At 34.2% G+C, this 18,562-nt stretch overlaps 1 protein-coding gene across 1 annotated transcript; it reads left to right on the top strand.

The window, feature by feature from the left end:
• The first annotated feature begins 1,057 nt into the window (after positions 1-1,057).
• Positions 1,058-11,107, top strand: LOC110705923 (probable cyclic nucleotide-gated ion channel 14). The gene is made up of 7 exons (XM_021883842.1): positions 1,058-1,719; positions 1,819-2,314; positions 6,861-7,076; positions 8,027-8,331; positions 8,444-8,555; positions 9,608-9,844; positions 10,128-11,107. Exons 1-7 carry the CDS (start codon positions 1,691-1,693, stop codon positions 10,860-10,862), a joined length of 2,130 nt encoding a protein of 709 aa, XP_021739534.1. The 5' UTR covers positions 1,058-1,690; the 3' UTR covers positions 10,863-11,107.
• The last annotated feature ends 7,455 nt before the right edge of the window (positions 11,108-18,562 follow it).

Below are 18,562 nucleotides of genomic sequence, written 5' to 3'. Positions count from 1 at the left end.
GTTGTTTTCGGCTATGAGGGGTGAAAATGGTGGCTTGGGGGTTGTTGTCGGCGACGGGGGGGGGGGGGGGGTGAGGTTGCTGTGGTTTTCAGTGGGGTTGGGGAAAGAGATGGTGGTTTCCGATGGTGTTAAGGAAAGAGGTGGTGGGGCTATGGTTCTGGTGGGTATGGTTTTTAATTTTTTTTTTTCTTAAAAAAAATAACTAATGAAATTGCGACATGTGGCATGTAAGAAAAAAAATTACCTTTTAAACAGGTTACCAGTTATTTGACCTGATTAAAGAAAATGCCCCCCAAAATCGATAGTTAGGATTAATGAAAGTAAATGGGCGAAAGTTGGGATTAATAATTACAAATTTTCCTAAATAAAATAATAGGTAAGTGGGGTAGTTGAAGCATTTAAAAAATTTTAAAATAAAGATTCTGAGGTTAATAGTTTATTGAAAAGTAATGAATGTGAGATAAGAGAAATATAAAAAAGTAATAGTGGCTTTAGGTGAGGACCGGGAGAGGAGAGATACATAATATTAAAATGTAGCTTTTTACCAAAAAAAGAAGTATAACACTTATTTAAACACCCCAATATTTGATAAAGTAACACTTATTAAAACACAAAGGGAGTACCTAGTTTAAATATGATAAATTGAATACCGACGTTGGTCAAACCGACCAAAATTCAGCCAAACACGAAAAGAATCTCAATCAAAATTGATCCTCACCCTTATCTTAGTCAAATGGAACTTAACCAAACCAAAATCAACTAAATTGGAATCAATCTGACCTAAAGCCATCCACCAATTTTGAACCCGAACCGAATTTATCCGATTTAAAGTTGATCCGGCCCAAATTTAACTGGACATGATAACCTTGATCCGAAATTGATCCGACCTTTCACTTAGCTCTACTAGCCTGAGTGCTAACAAGCACCTGAAAATAACCCGATCCAAGAAGGATTAAAACTTAAAAGGGTAACCTTAACATAAGCGTTTGTTTTCGATCAGTTGGGCGTTTGAGATTTTATTTGGGTTAATAGATAATTGTGGGCTTTAAGTTGACACAAATTTATCGTGAATTGGGTCCGCCGTCCACTCAAAAGTAGCTGCCCTTTTAAACCCTTTATTTGATGTCCAGAAAATGATGCTACAACCTTGTGAGCTGTACTTTTGTCATTTCCCTTCACAAGTGTAATATGTAGTATTTATATCAAATTAAAATTTCAATTTGTGACCAATTTGTTTATTTGCTTGTACTTGGAACCGTACAAATCTACTTAGAAAAATCTTGTGCTTTTGATTTTTAAGAAGAAAGTCAGCCTACGCAAATTAAATACACTAATAATCAACAACCATATACTCCTACCACTTGGTTTTCAAAAAAAAAAAAAAAAAAAAAAAAAAAAAGAAAAAATTATACTCCTACCACTTGTTCTCTCATAAAATAGACAAGCAAAATACAAAGCCATTTAAGTTTCATCTCTTTTTTTTTTTTCAAAAATTTGTTGCCTTTAGAATTCTTAAAAAAATTGGATCTGCCATAATATACCATAACTTTCTCGTTTCTTATCATACATAAATTGGATGATCGAAAAATTCCTAGTATCTAAAATCCACAAGTCGAGTACGAAATTGAAGGCAGGGGAGAATATCACATATGTTCCATACATTAGACTCACATCATCAAATTAATCTAGCATGGATTCCAAAAGGCACAAGCAATTAAGGTAATTATTTATTAATTTCTTATTAAAATCAATATACATTGTTCATATTTTAGTACTACTAGTATATTTAATTATTTATTTATTTTTGTTTTTTTGCAGATTTGATGAAAATAATGGAAATGACTTACTAATGAAATCATCAGATACACCCTCTTCAACATACAAACACACCATTCCTTTCACAACAAGCATTAGAAATCACCACGAAGACGATGACAACAAAACATGGTGGAAACGGACCTTGGATCCCTCAAGTGAGGTAGCCTTAATGTGGAACCGTATCTTCCTAGTAGCCTGCATCATCGCGCTATTCGTTGATCCATTGTTCTTCTACGTTGCTGGAGTTGAAACAAATAATGAATCATTTTGTATGTCAAGGGATTTGGAACTAGGTGGTGTTGTCACTATTATTCGTACCATCACTGATGCGTTCTATCTGTTACATGTACTTCTGAGGTTTCGTACGTCTTTTATATCGCCGAGTACACGAGTTTTCGGAAAGGGTGAGCTTGTGAAGGATGCCAAGGAGATTGCAAGAAGATATGTTACTTCGGGGTTTTTCATGGATTTCATTGCTGCTTTGCCTCTTCCACAGGTTGGTCTAGCCTCTTTTTGGAGTACACTTTTTTTTTATTAGTATTTTATTAATTACGTGTTTTGAGTGTTTGTTTCATTTAAGTTGAACAGAAATGAATATGGAAACGAACATATGGAATCGGGGGATTCATTTATATAACTTAAATGTCAAACTATGCTAATTAATATGCCAATTGGTAAGGGGGTGGGTGACCGAAAATGTGATCGACAATGCTAACTTATTAATTGTTGCTTTTTTACAAAAAATTTGCAAGAAAAATTTGCAAGAAAAATTTGACAAAAAAAATACTAGTATAAAATGTTCTGTTGTTGACTTTTTACTAACTGCTCCCTTGACCACAGTTTTATGCTGTAAAACAGAGAAACGCTTCGTCTATAGGACTATAGAGATCTACATTGTGTCATTAACTCATTATTACGTGCAATCTTTCTTTGTGTCTCAATTTTTAAAGTATTTTTATTTTTCTTTGCTTGTGTAAAACAGAGAAAAATGCACACAATGATTTAATTGAGCGTGGAAGACGTAAATGTTGGATAACAAATTCATAATATCAGAAATTCAGAAGGATTTCTAAAACAACTTTCGAAACATGTTTCGAAACGTATGTATTGTCTGCCAAACGTTTTAGAATTAGTAAAGTTCCTAATAAACAATTAAACATCACATTTAATTTGTTTCCAAAAAACATCACATTTACTTGCCTCATATCAGAGCTGGTTCCATTATAATAATTTAATCTACTTGTATTTATTTATTTTTGTTTCTTTAAGCATTTCATCTACTTTTGTAAGACACACTAACACTTTGTCTTGTAAAGGAATTCTTGTTTGCCATGTTGAGGCTTGCTTGTGGTATGTGTAGACCTGGAAAACGGGTTCGGGTCGGGTCAATTCGGGTCGGGTTAATTTTGGGTCAATCAATATTTGGGTCAGGTTGGGTTAACTCGAGTTTCGGGTCAAATGGTAATTCGGGTTGGGTCTGGTATTGGATCGGTCAGCACTTCGAATTGAGTTCGGGTCGGGTCAGTCTTTGGATCCAATTATCGGGTCAAGTTTGGGTCAGGTTGAGTTCGGGTCGGGTCAAATTTGGGTCGGATTGAGTTAGAGTCGTGTCTATTTAGGCCAGGTCAATATTCGTCTGTGTCGATTTAGAAATTTGACCAATAATATATTATAACTATCAATAAGTATACAATATAACAATTGAATATTAATAAAATATATTCATTAGACAATTCCAATAGTGCTATATACACAAGATTGTATTGTTTCATATGGATGATCACTATTCACTAACATTGATTAATAGGTGGAAAAATTCAAAGTAGATAAAGTGAATAGTGGAAAAAAAATTCAATGTAACACTTAAAAGAAGCTAAGAGTAATAGTAATTATAACAATAACAAAAACTACCTCTTTATGAATTACGAGTACGTAATAAATTACACACATTTCAACATCATTATACACACAATACTGTATGGTTTAATTTAAGTTATTTTTGATAAGTGTTTATTCGGGTAAAGTAATTTAGCCCTAAATTAGTTAGGTCATTTTGAGTATTTGTTAAGTTTGGATCGGGTCATTTTGGGTATAGTTCGGGTCGCTTTGGGTCAAAATCGAGTTGGATCACTTTGGGTTTCGGGTCACTTCGGGTAGGTTGATTCAGGTATCGGGTCAATTTTGGGTTGGGTTGATTCGGGTATCGGGTCAATTTTGGGTCGAATTAATTCGGTCGGGTAAATTTGGTTATCTGGTCAACTATTTTTCGGGTCGAGTCAGGTCAACTTTGTATTCGGGTCAATTACGGATTTACGTTTTTGGGTCAATTTCGGGTCACGAGTCAAGTTCAGGATTGTCAGCTCTATGTATTGGTTGGCTTTTAATAGAGATATTTTTGAAATGAACAACGACTCAAAACGAAAATTGGAAAACGGGTAGGAATTTGAATATTTACATACATATTTGACCATTCAATTTAGTGGTAAGGATTTTTTTTTTTTTTTTTTTATTTTAATCCATGTAAAATGATTGATTCATAAGAAAAAAGACTTATGACATCTACAAAGAAACTAAAAATATCTGTTGAGCAGAGTTACGATCATTGTTCGTTGCAAATCGTACATTATTCATACCCTCTTTTATATCGCTGTGATTTACATCATTTTTCAACGAGGGGGTCTATTGATCTGTAGTAGTGATTTTTTTTGTATTTGATTCATTTGATTGTAATCGAAGGATTAACCTATTTATCGATCCCGCACAAAATTTTACCTATGAAACAACTTTTATTGTACTAAACTTAAAAGGCAATTGGCCTCAATAGCACCAACTATAGGTTGGGTGCAAAGAATACCACAATTTTAATCTTTGCACTCACAAACTATTAAGTTTAGTGCAGAAAATGTCATAAATGAGATCGAAACGTGTAATTTTTTTTTTAATATTTTAATATTTTTTTTACCAATTTTCACCATTTTTTAATTTTTCCTAATTTATTTAGTTACTTTATGATAACTAGCACGTGCTTCCTAATTACTTTTCTTTAATTTATAATATTTTGTAATTCATTATTAATTGCAACAAATGAATTATGTTTGGCAAAATAAAGTTTTCCAATGTCATAAATCGAAACCTCACAACACAAATTATACAAATTCATCCAAATTACACATCAATTTCAATAAATCGTCATAACACCAAAAAATACACTAATTTTATAGAATTATGAATAAAAAGAAAAATAACCAAATTTATGTGTAGGCATGGAGGTAGAAATTGAGTTTTTTATTTTTTTTACAACAGCACAAGATACAAGAAAACTAAGTAACGAAGCTAGAAAAATTAACTCTACACCCATTAGCAATCAAGTGTGCCCTATGCACTTGGTCTCTGCTCACCTTCCAAACCACACAAAAATCTAAGCCATTTGCCTCCCTTTTGATATCTCGAATGGTCCATAGAATGTTGATGTCAGGATGTTGTTGGTTATCAAGGATGCTGACCAGAATCGCAGAGTCCGAGAAGAGTACTATTTCCCCCCATGTTTTAGTCTTAGCCCATCTAATGGCCATGAGGCAAGCTAGGGCCTCCGCATGAAGCGTTGAGTTTGCTTTACAGTAGTGTCCTCCTCCCTCGTGAAATTGGCCATTTGTATTAATAAAACCCCAACCCATGCCTGCGGTTCCCGTAGACTTCTGCCACGAACCATCTAGAAGAATCGTCATTCCCTGAGAAATTGAGTTTCATAATTTACCAAAGTTGAACTTAGAGAATGTTTTGTGCCAATTGATTGCCTAGGGTTTTAGGATTAGTCTTCGTCTTCTTCCTCGTTGATTTTGGTGTTATTCAAGGAGTAGTATTACTTATTACTAATTTAGGGATAATGGGTGAATTATAATCATGGGGGCATGTTCTTAGCACAGTAATAATTATACAGGTGAGAGAATTTTTTAAGAAGGGTAAAATTGGTTAAAAATATTAAAATAATAAAAATATGTTTTTTAAGTAGGATTTATGGTCTTTAGTACTTCTTCCGTTACTTTTTTATTGCACTATGAGGGATTTCACGCTTGTCAATGCATTTTTTTAACTATTAATATCTTTAATTATACTTTTGTAAAAATTATAAAAATTTGATATTTGAAAAGAATATTTCGAGACGAATCTAACTAGATCCCACATGACTATATTTTTCCGAATGAGTAAATCAGAAATGATGGTCAAAGAAGATTAAGTGAATAATGTAAAAGTCCTAATGGTGCAATAAAATAAAAACGGAAGAAATATCATTTATGACATTTTCTGCAGCAAACTTAATAGTTTGTGATGTGGAGTGCACCCAATTAAGGTTGTGTTGGTCTCTGCACTCAACCTATAGTTGGTGCTACTGAGGCTGCCAATTTTGCCTACTTAAATAACAAAAACAAAACCAGAACAAAACCCACCATATGTGCACTTACTACACTTAAAAGCCCACTAGGTGAATTTTCATGCTGATAATAAACCTCATTTTTTTTAAAAACACAATCAACATGAAAGCAGGCTCCGCACATGAAGTGGATGTCAGATTTTCAGCAATTCAATCTGGTGATAAGTTCGGAAGGGTTTATGTCTTTATGATTACTTTCTCTACTACCTTTAAAGTTCAAAGAGTGTAGATTTATTAAATTCAATAACAAAATATAAAGAAACTAAAAACAAAGTATTGAAAACAGGTAAATTTCCGGAAAAAATTGATTATATTCGGCCTATTAAACATTTTTTTTGAAGAACTCTAGAGAGAAAAAATCGAGAGGAGACAGGTAGGGTTAAACTTTACTTTTGTGTGATATAAATGTTTACTGCACTCACTCAGATTTTATGTAATTTTTAACTTCGTACCTTTTAACTTATCAATTTAGTCTTAAAATTTGAAGGACGCATGTTTTGTGTTTTAAGAATTGTTGTTTTAGAATATGGGCAGACAATATTAAATCAATTTTACAGATTGTGAATGTTCATAGGTGTATATTGCTAATGCAGGGTCTAATTAAGTTTTGCAGATTGTGATATGGTTCATCATTCCAGCCATTAAGCACTCAAATAATTCAAGAAGTACAGATAATGCACTTCAGCTAATTGTTTTCTTTCAATATTTTCCGAGGGTATATAAGATTTTTACGTTGAGTTCTGATATCGTCAAAGCTACTGGAGTTGTCACCAAAACTGCTTGGGGTGGAGCTTCTTATAACCTGCTATTGTACATCTTAGCTAGTCATGTAAGAATCTGTCCAATCTCCTTGAGTTTAATCATATCGATTTTAATTAATTCCTTACATAACACCACATTCGCTTCTTCTTTTTTGTTGGTTATATTGAGTTTAATCTCTCTCTCAGAATAACACACGTTGAATTTTCTTTTTACTATTTATATGTTAACTTCGATTATAATTTTTTATTAAGATAATATAAACATATTTTATAATAAAATATGACGTTAGATAGGTATTAATATAAAGTGTTATAAAATAACTTTTTAATTTTTTTTTATCAATATTTAACTATATAAAAAGTAGAAATTTTTTTCACTTACCACTTATTGCTGATTTAGGAATTATCACCTACAAATTTTTATTTTTTTTTATTTTTGTTTTTTTTTTTTGGAAATTTACCACCTACTATATTTAAAACATCAAAACTTTACACATATTTGGCTCTGAACCGAAGTGTAAAGTCATGTCATTGATTACCTTCTCACCATATTTCCCTCTTTTTCTTTCTTCAATTCGTCTCCTGATTTCTCATTCTCCTACATTGTAATTCTTACAAAATTGGGGAAAAACTTCAAATTAAATTACTATTCATATTAGTTATTTTAGGAATTGAAGTTTTTCCCTAATTTTATGAGTAGTAATTTACAGAGTAATGAGAAATCGAGGCTTTGGTCCACAAACTACGTAGGAAAAATTGTTGGAAAGTAAAAATAACAACAATGGTTGGTGATAATTGTCCAAAAATCATAAAAATAAAGTTGAATTTGTGTATCAATATGTGTGTAAAGTTTGACTATCCGTTATCATGATACATATAAAGTATAATTTACCCTATTGTGTGGTTTATGTTGCTATATAGTAACTGGATCCAATCTAACCATCATTTAGGATCGGACGTAGTAAAAACCTATTATTTGATTGATTATATAGTTTAGCTTCTTTCACCTTGCTTGTAGGTTGTTGGGGCAGCTTGGTATCTAATGTCCATAGAAAGATACTCATCGTGTTGGAAATCGGCTTGTAGAGACGAAGTATCACCCATCAAATGCCAGCTGAGATACTTAGATTGTAGTACTATAAATGATAATGATCGTATCATTTGGAGAAATAACACCCAAGTATTTTCCAAGTGTGATCCGGATAGCAAAGATGTTATCTTCGACTTTGGGATATTTGAAGTTGCATTGGAAAAAGGCATTGCCTCTGAGAGATTCAAGATCAAGTACTTGTATTGTTTATGGTTTGGAGTACAACAATTGAGGTAAAGTAACTCTATGCTATGGCAAGTAACATGGTTTCTAATTTTTATGTGCATTTCATATAATATGATTTCCATTTGCTTAACAACATACAATTGAATACCTTTCTTTCAGCTCGTTTGGTCAGGAATTGGAAACAAGCACATTCATCCTAGAAACCGTGTTTTGCATAGTCATTGCCATATTGGGTCTGATTTTGTTTGCTCTCTTAATCGGTAACATGGAGGTAAGGTTTGATTTATGCAATGTTTGATATGCATGTTATTTATGCAATGTTTGATATGCATGTTATTTTACGATTATGGGAAAGGTTGGTGGCTAGTAATTGAGAGAACCAAAATCAAATTATCGCAATTGATACCATGATAGAATCAAAATTCTCGGTGGCTTGTCATTCTTTGAGTTTCTTAATACATACATACTCCGTACAAACTACATAAGATCGATTAAATAGTACCTACGTATATGAATAAGCCTTTAGGATCAAAGTTTCCTTAACCTTCAGTTATATTTGAAAACATGTTAATATGTTAGGCAGAGACCTGAGACCTTGAAATGAGTAACATGAGTTAGATCTTAGATTACTGATATATTGAACTACATACGTTAAATCAGAACTCTCTTTAAAAAACAATCTTTTTCCTCCAAATAAATATCTATACAGGATCATATATAGTTCACCATCATTAGCCATTTTCATTGAAAAATTAAGTACTGTGGTAGTACGCAAAAACAGAGAAGGACAAGGCAACAACCCAAAACAAACAATGTTACAAGATTTACTGCAATTTCATATGGTTAGGAAATAAAAAAAAAACCCGAAAATTAGTTTTTCAAATATATATAGCATACGATAGTGGTTAATTTTAACATCTAAATATAAGTAACAGGAATGATTCTATTCTTGGAAGTGTCAATTATAACAGACAACTAAAAGCACTTTGGTGAATTTTGCTAGTGACAATAATGTAATCTTAACATACATCTAAATAGCTGATTTGTATCCTAAGGGAAAATTTTGAGCTTTCCAAGGCCTATAAGTTGGCTTTTAAGAGAAAAAGTTATAGTATGATAAGCTAGTTAAAAAGTTTCTTTAAGAATCAACATGGTAAAAAATTGAGAATTAACAGGCTTCAATTAACAATTTATGCAACAAATTTGGAGTGCCTACTGTTTATATAGATAATAGGTGAACTTTTCGTTTGTGTGCGCGCTTGAGTGTATGTGGTTTGAGGTTATTCCTACTTATGCTTTGAAAATGGATAACACAACTTGTAGACCTATTTGCAATCTCTCACTTCGAGGCTCGAGCAATGGAGGCTCAGAAAACGCGACACAGAAGAATGGATGAAACATCGGCAGCTACCTCCACACTTGCAACAAAGGGTGAGACGATATGTTCAGTACAAGTGGCTGGCAACCCGAGGAGTCAATGAAGAAGCAATATTGAGCTCCTTGCCATTAGATCTTCGGCGTGATATTCAAACACATTTGTGCTTAGATCTCATTCGACGAGTAAGTTCCATTTTCTTACATAAACATGCTTGATTAACACTTTGTTATTGCGGATTAGCACCACAAATTTTTAAAGTAGAAAAATTTGTCACAAACCACCTTATTTTATTTATTTATTTTTGTTAAAAGACACCTAATTTGAATAATTTATAATCAGTTGTGTTTTAAAAAAAAAAAAATTTATAAGGTGGTTTGTGACAAAGTTAGTGTTTTGTAAGGTGGTTTGTGACAATTTCTATTGAATTTAATTTGCAGTTTCCTGATAAATAAAAATTTTATGCAGGTTCCTTTCTTTGCACAAATGGATGGTCAATTACTAGACGCCATATGCGAGCGGCTCAAATCTTCACTAAACACTGCAGGAACTTACATTGTTCGCGAGGGAGATCCTGTTACAGAAATGTTATTCATCATACGAGGAAAACTAGAGAGTTCGACCACAGATGGAGGGCGGTCAGGGTTTTTCAACTCGATCACATTAAGACCAGGTGATTTTTGTGGCGAAGAGCTTCTAGCATGGGCTCTTCTTCCGGATGCAACTCATTATCCTTCCTCCACAAGAACAGTCAAGGCCATCGAGGAAGTTGAAGCCTTTTCATTAGAAGCCGAACACCTTAAATACGTGGCGAATCAATTTAGGCGTCTACATAGTAAGAAGTTACAAGACACATTTCGTTACTACTCTCACCAGTGGAGGTCATGGGGCGCTTGCTTCATTCAGGCTGCTTGGAGACAGTACAAGAGAAAGATGGATCAAAATAGTCCGAGCTCGAGTTCGAGTTCAAGCAACAGCCAGAGCAAGTCATTATCTGTTTCCTATACTCAAACGACTTCATTTGATCACAATGATGATGATCACGACGATCAAATTAGTGAACTCGGAACTTCATCTCTGAATATACAACAATTGGCGAGAAGATTCGTGAGAAATGCTAGAAAAAGTGGACCAAGAGACATGGATATTGAGTTGCCAAAGATAAAGAAGCCTCAAGACCCTAACTTTTTTGCGGATCATTGAATAAACACTCCATTTCTCAACTACTTTTCTCTTTTCTTTCTTTTTTTTCAACAGAGGAAGATTCACTACTGGTGCCTTAAAGTGAAAATAATATGTGTAGATGAACTTATGAAGTGTACTCTTTGGCGGTTTCCTTTTAACACTTTTATTAGGTAATATCTAACCAATGAGGTCTTGCCATCCTGGTCTTATGGCAAAGACGGAGGGTTTATGAACATTTAGTCGTATCTATGTTGATATTCTCTTTCCCCCATTTGTAGTTTGTTTTGGTGTTTGAATGTGAAGCAATGGCTACTTGATCGATCTCAAAAGGAGAAGAACAGATCCCGAAAACTGAATAAGACCAATGTGAAGGACTGCTTAGGAGACAAGAAAATACCTCCTAAGGAGCATCTGGGTGTGTAGACAGCCATTTGTGTCTTCCCAAAAACCAAACCCGGTGAAGAATACCTTTCACGTCGAATCATAATCGAATGAAGTGAAAGTGTGGAAAGTCTAGTGTTGCGGGTAGTTTTAATTAAATTCTTTTCTTTCTCTCTGTTTTTGAAAACCTATTTTATGAAAACATTCAATCCAATTTAGTTTGGTCCATACAAGGGTCCAATAATAGTGTAGTTGGCTTGGGATCGAAAAGAGTTTTTCAACGATATATTATAAGCCCAATTCCGACGAATAATGAGGAAATTATGACCAAATTACTAAACTGGGCCCGGTTTGATCTTTATATGCGGCCTAATATATAGAGGAGGGCCTATTATGAATTATCATTCCTAATGCAATTAGGATTGATTATAGTCTTCTAGAAAGTTCTTTTGAATCCTAATGTGATTAGGATTGATAATTGAGTTTTATGAGTTTTACTTGGAATTAAAGAAGTGTTTTAAATAAAATTACAGTTTTACCCCTCGTATGGACTTTTACGCCTAATTTTATCAAAAAATGGAAAACGTGTGGAAAATTGCCTGCAGCATCGCACACTCATCAATTCTTCATTCAATGCTCACCAACTCTCATCAAGAAAATCTTGATTCTCTCTCTCTCTCTCTCTCTCTCTCTCTCTCTCTTTTATTCTAAACCAACCTTTTTACAAACACATAATTCCGCATTCACAAGATCTAGACACACCTAGCATAATTTGAAGTTGCCTTCGCCCAAACGTGAAAGGTTTGATTTCTGAGACTTTGGTCCCAAATCTAGTCTAAACTTTCTTAATTGTTTGTTTATATTTTCCTTGAGGTTACTAACATGTGTATTTTGTTATTAGAAAGAGGTACGAGGCATCCAAGTAAGTACTTTAATTGTTCAATTGATATTTTGATGTAAAAATCATGCTTAGATTGTTATTTTGATTCCTAGTATCATGTTAGGATGTTTTATTGCTTCCAAATATCATGTTTAAGGTGATTTGCTTATATCAAGTATGATTAAAAGGATGCTTCCTATTTCTTTCCTAATAGCATGTTAGTATCATGTTAGGGCTAAAGTTTTGATCTTTGATGTTTAGTAACATGCTAGGGTTTGTTATTAATCTTCTTAGTATCATGCCTAGGATCTTGCTATTATTATGTTTTAACGTTGATATTATTATTATTATTATTATTATTATTATTATTATTATTATTATTATTATTATTATTATTATTATTATTATTATTATTATTATTATGTTGTTGTTGTTGTTGTTGTTGTTGCTTGATTATATTTATTTTTATTGCTTGATCACACCTTTTATGCATGTTTAAAGGGAATTTGTTTTTGTAATCACGCTTAATTAGATAATTAATAATCTTATTTAGGTTAATTTTATTTTAATTCAAGTGATCGCCAATAATAAATTTATTTTTGCATTAATATTCAACCAACATAGATAAACAAGTTTAGGGTTAATCCTATTGATTGTATGTTAGTCAGAAAGCGCACATGAATACGAGAAGAATAAAGTAGAGGCTTATTATCAGGGCAGGTTTGTAACACCCTAGAAATTCCTTTCCTTTAAATACCCATTCTACTCTTTTAAAAATACGATTTAGGAACAACTAAGACATTACCGCCACCGTGAAAACGGCTAAGGCAATTATCAAAGATACGCAGCGGAAGACTCAAGATTAAAAACCGATTAAACAAGTCAACACAAAGTCAACCAAACGAAAATAAAGTTTTAAAAACCAAACGAACAAGTCAAGTAAAATCAAAATACAACTTGGAACCATTAAAGGCCCTTATTCAAAAACCGTTCCCAAAACCAAACCTTTGTGTTAGTCCACACCAAATATATCATAAATAAATAAAGCATAAAACACCTTGTAACCTAATGAAACCTAGTAGGATTCACTCTTCACTCATGCCCCATTATAATCATACTTCAATACCTGAAAAGTTTATCTCTACTTGTTTCCACTACTCTCCATTAAAAATGGGTCATCATAGGGCGAAGATAAAGACATGGCCAAATACACAAACACACACAATCAGCAAAGCTGAGTACATAAGTGTAAATTAGCCACACTAACATGCTTTTACCTATCAACACACACTTACCTCATTGCACCTGTTCACAAGCACACACACCAAATCAACAAAACACAATGACTAGACACTAATTAATTCATTTTGCATTGATTACACATCGAATGGGTTTCCACCTCCTAACCTCCCCCAAAAAAATTTGAGTTTAACTGAAACGGGAGCTAACCGTGCCAGCGACAAAACCACACAAAGGTGGCGGAATTCCTGCGCATAATAATAAATAAAAAGAAAGGAATATACAGCGTCCTGTACTCCATTAGAAGTTATGGTTAAATATAAAACCCCATAACTCCCCCATTGTTCATATTAAAGGTATATACGTTCTAAGAGTTTTGGGGCGTAATCTCTTTCACTTTACGTTATTTACATATTATTAGACTTGGTGATGACTCTCAAAGCATAATAAGTCAATCAACAATAATTATTCAATCAAACAAACATACCAATTTAATTCTTGAATAATTAGTGACCACGTATTAATTATTGTTGAACCCTTTTTAATTCTACCTCAGTGTCAAAGACACCTTAAACGCATAATGCGCCAAAAATCCTATCCCTCGGTGTTAAAAACACCTTAAGTGCATAAAGGCACCAACATACAATTTATTCCTTGTGTACATAGACACTTATATAGCTCATTCCTCATGCTTAAAGCATCAATAAAAACTATTTGAACCATAATAAAATTCCTTTTCAATATTCCAAACATAATTAAACATGTAGTTTAATTAATCATGCCTTCTAACATGCCATAAATAAAAAGGTGGTTCAAATACAACATGCCAAAAATATAATCTTCCAATCTATAACCATCACAAATAATTCATGCTTCCCAATTCAACCACAAACATCATAATTTCACAATTCCATACATAAACCTTAGCATGATAATACTTGTAATTAATTGAAACCAAACCTAGCATGATTCTACATCACCAAAATATGCTAAGTACGCGTACGTACCTTGAGTACGTTATTAAAACTGCCACGACTAGTAGAAATTGCTTACTTCAAAGTCTCCTACACATTAAATCCATAATAGAGTATTAATATCCACTCTAAAAAAAATTTCAGCAATATATACTATTTTAAAACCCTTCATAATTTAAATAGAATAAGCTGAAATTATATTTAAAACTCCATAAATTAAGTCCCAATTAATGGGTAATTAAAATTTCTTCAAGAAACATAATAACAAGTGTTCTACATAAAATTCCAGCACTTTATTATAATTAAAACTTGTTGTAATTATGTTTTAAAACACTTAAAACAAAGGCCTACCCTATAATACATCATAATCTTTCAATAAATCATGAATGAAGAACCTAGGGTTTAAAAAATTGGGGCTTTTTAATTAAAAACCAGATTTGAAAATTAATTAACACAATTTTAATAACCAAACATCAAAATTAAATCTCCAAACTCATAATTTATAATTAGACTATAGCATAGATTAGTTTTGGGTAATAAAGATTTGATTTTTAAAAAGAAAAACCCTTTTTTATTTTCGAAAAAGCATGGCTGTCGAAAGCAGGCCTGCGCCACTGCCGGTGGTGGCCGATGCTGCCGGCTGGTGCTGGTAGCCGGCGGCCCACCGGTGGTGGTGGTGGATGCCGGTGGTGGCTGTGCGCGGCAAGAGGGGAAGGGAAGGAGAGAGAAAGAAAAAAAAGAAAGAAAAAAATAAAGAGAAAAGGGAGAGAAGTTTACCTTGGGTTTTCTCCACTCTGGGAAACGTTGAATTGCCTCATAAGAGGGATATTTATACCTCTTCTCTATTTCCCCTTATACCCTAAACTTTCCTCCTTTAGATTTTCCTAATCCCTTCCTTACTAAAACTTGTTAAAAATCATAATTTCTTAAAATAAAACCCCAAATTCCATTAATTAATTAATTAGACAACCTTTCCTTTGGTAAAATATTCCCAATTTACATGGGATAAATAATTAAAACATCATAATTAAAATGCTAGAATTATTTAAATACCCTTATAATATATATATATATATATTAAATAAAATACGTATAAAAATACGGGGTATTACAGTCTACCCCCCTTAAAATAAGTTTCGTCCCGAAACTTGGGAAACGAATCTCAAAAATTTTCCTTTTTGTGTATAGTATTGCTGTACTTTTTGTCATTTATCACTCCTTTGTGTCTCTTTGAGAGCACTAATACCTAAAACACTTAATAGAATTTGTGCAAAAAGCACCAGAAATATATAAACATAGGGAAAAAGCGCGAAATTCTATCGCATTCCACCCCCCTTAAAGAAAACGAGTTACGCCCCCGTAACTCAACACACCTGAAACAGTTCTGGGTATTTCTTTTTCATTTCATCTTCTGCCTCCCAAGTGGCTTCCTCATATTCTTGGTTAGACCAAAGTACTTTCACAATGTTAACGTTCTTATTGCGTGTACTACGCACTTTACTATCAAGAATCTTGTCAGGTCTCTCTTCATAAGTTAAGCTTTGATCTAACTCAATGGTTTCGGGTTGTAGCACATGGGATTTATCAGGGATGTACCTTCGCAGTTGGGACACATGAAATACACAATGTACTTTACTAAGCTCCATAGGTAATGCTAACCTATAAGCTACCTTGCCAATTCTTTGCAGTATTTCATATGGACCAATGTATTTGGACTGAGCTTTCCTTTCTTTCCAAATCTCATCACCCCCTTCATTGGTGACACCTTCAACAACACTTTATTGCCAATTTCGAACTCTTCTTCCCTTCGTTTTGAGTCTGCATAGCTCTTTTGGCGATCTTGAGCTGCTTGAATTTTAGCTTGAATTTCCCTTACTTGTTTAACTGTGTCTTCAATCATTTGAGGCCCTAGGATCATAGTTTCACTAATGTCATTCCAACAAATTGGACTCCGACATTTTCTTCCATACAAAGCCTCAAATGGTGCCATTCATATGCTTGCGTGGTAACTATTATTGTAGGAAAATTCAATTAAATCCAGACTATCTTCCCAACCTCCCTGGAAGTCTATTACACAAGCTCTCAACATGTCATCCAAGGTTTGAATGGTTCTTTTAGTTTGTCTATCTGTGGCAGGGTGAAATGCCGTACTCATCTTAAGTATCGTACCAAAATTCTCTTATACACTTTTCCAGAATTTTGAGAGAAACCTGGAATCTCTGTCAGATATAATATCTTTTGGAACCCCATGTAACCTCACCACATGTTTGATGTAATATTTCGCAAGTTGCTCCATCTTCCAAGTTTCTTTCATTGGTATAAACACTGCTGATTTCGTAAGTCTGTCCACCACTACCCAAATGGTATCATTTCCACTCCTTGACTTAGGTAAGCAAGTCACGAAATCCATTGAGATGCAATCCCACTTCCATCCTAGAATTTCTAGTGACTACACCGTTCCTTGAGGCCGCCTGTGCTCTATCTTCACCTTTTGACATGTTAAACACTTTGCCACAAACTCGGCAACCTCATTTTTCATTCGTGGCCACCAAAACATCTTCTTCAAATCCTTATATAGTTTGTCTCCTCCCGGGTTTACAAAGTAAGGTGTATTGTGGCCTTCCTCCATCAACTTTCTCTTCACCTCCTCACATTTCTGTGGTACGCACCATCTATTTTTGTACCTCAAACTCCCATCTTCGTGAATCTAGAAATCTGTAGTCCTTCCCTGCTTAATTTTCTCGTGAATCCTATCCAACTTTACATCCCCTCTTGGTTGACTCGAATCTCGTCAAATATATTTGGTTGGATGCTTAGATTCGCAAGAATACCCGCTGGTACTTCCCATTCTACGACCTCTAGATTCAATTTCATCATTTCTCTACATAGTTCATTAGCCACTACCAACGAGTTGATTCCATGACTAGTCTTGCGACTTAGAGCGTCCGCAACCACATTCGCTTTCCCTTCGTGGTATTGTATGTCTAAATCATAATCTGTCGTATACTCTAACCATCTTCGCTGACGGGAGTTTAAGTCCTTTTGGGTGAAAATGTATTTTAAGCTTTTGTGATCCGTGTAAATTCTACATTTCACCCCATACAAATAATGGCGCCAAATTTTTAGCGCAAAAATGATTGCAGCTAATTCCAAATCATGGGTGGGATAGTTTACTTCATGTTTCTTTAACTGTCTCGATGCATATGCAATCATCTTCCCATTTTGCATAAGCACACACCCTAAGCCATTCTTTGATGCATTGTTGTACACATCATATAGTCCACTATCATCCGGAAGTGTAAGTACTGGTACTCTGATTAGTTTATGTTTCAAGAGTTGGAACGCTTCTTCACATTTATCGTCCCACTCAAACTTCTTATCCTTCTTCATCAAGGTGGTCATGGGTTTAGCAATTTTGGAAAATTCCTTAACAAAACGCCTATAATACCCTGCTAAGCCTAAGAAACTTCTCACGTCAGATACTGTCTTGGGTGTAGGCCAACCCTTAACTTCTTCTATTTTGGTTGGATCTACCTCTACTCCGTCTTTGGACACGTAATGTCCCAAGAAGGCTACCTTCTCCAGACAAAACTCACATTTAGAGAATTTTGCGTAGAGGTGGTTTTCTCTTAGCGTTTGCAGAATTTCCCTTAGGTGTTCTGCGTGCTCTTCCTTACTCTTCGAGTACACCAGTATGTCATCTATGAACACAACTACAAACTTATCCATAAATTGATGAAATACCCTATTCATCAAATCCATAAAGATTGCTGGGGCATTGGTCAATCCAAAAGGCATGACTGTAAATTCGTAGTGTCCATATCTTGTCCTAAATGCGGTTTTTGGAATGTCTTCATTGGCAATCCTCAATTGGTGATACCCAGATCTCAAGTCGATCTTTGAAAACACTGTGGCACCCTTTAGCTGGTCAAACAGATCATCGATTCTTGGTAAGGTATACTTATTCTTTATGGTTACTTTATTTAGTTCCCTGTAGTCAATGCACAACCTTATACTTCCATCCTTCTTTTTCACAAACAGAACTGGTGCTCCCCAAGGAGAAGCTCTTGGTCTAATGTACCCTTTGTCCAAAAGATCTTGTAACTGCTCCTTTAATTCACTCATTTCTGCAGGTGCCATCCGATATGGTGCCTTAGATATTGGGGCTGTTCCGGGAACTAAATCTATGGTAAAGTCGATTGCCCTCTTAGGTGGCATCCTAGGGATCTCCTCCGGAAATACAT

This window comes from Chenopodium quinoa, unplaced genomic scaffold (assembly GCF_001683475.1).
Source record: "Chenopodium quinoa cultivar QQ74 unplaced genomic scaffold, ASM168347v1, whole genome shotgun sequence".
NCBI lineage: Eukaryota > Viridiplantae > Streptophyta > Magnoliopsida > Caryophyllales > Amaranthaceae > Chenopodium > Chenopodium quinoa.
Note: the sequence above shows the minus strand (reverse complement) of the source record. Positions and strands in the feature narration are given on the sequence as shown.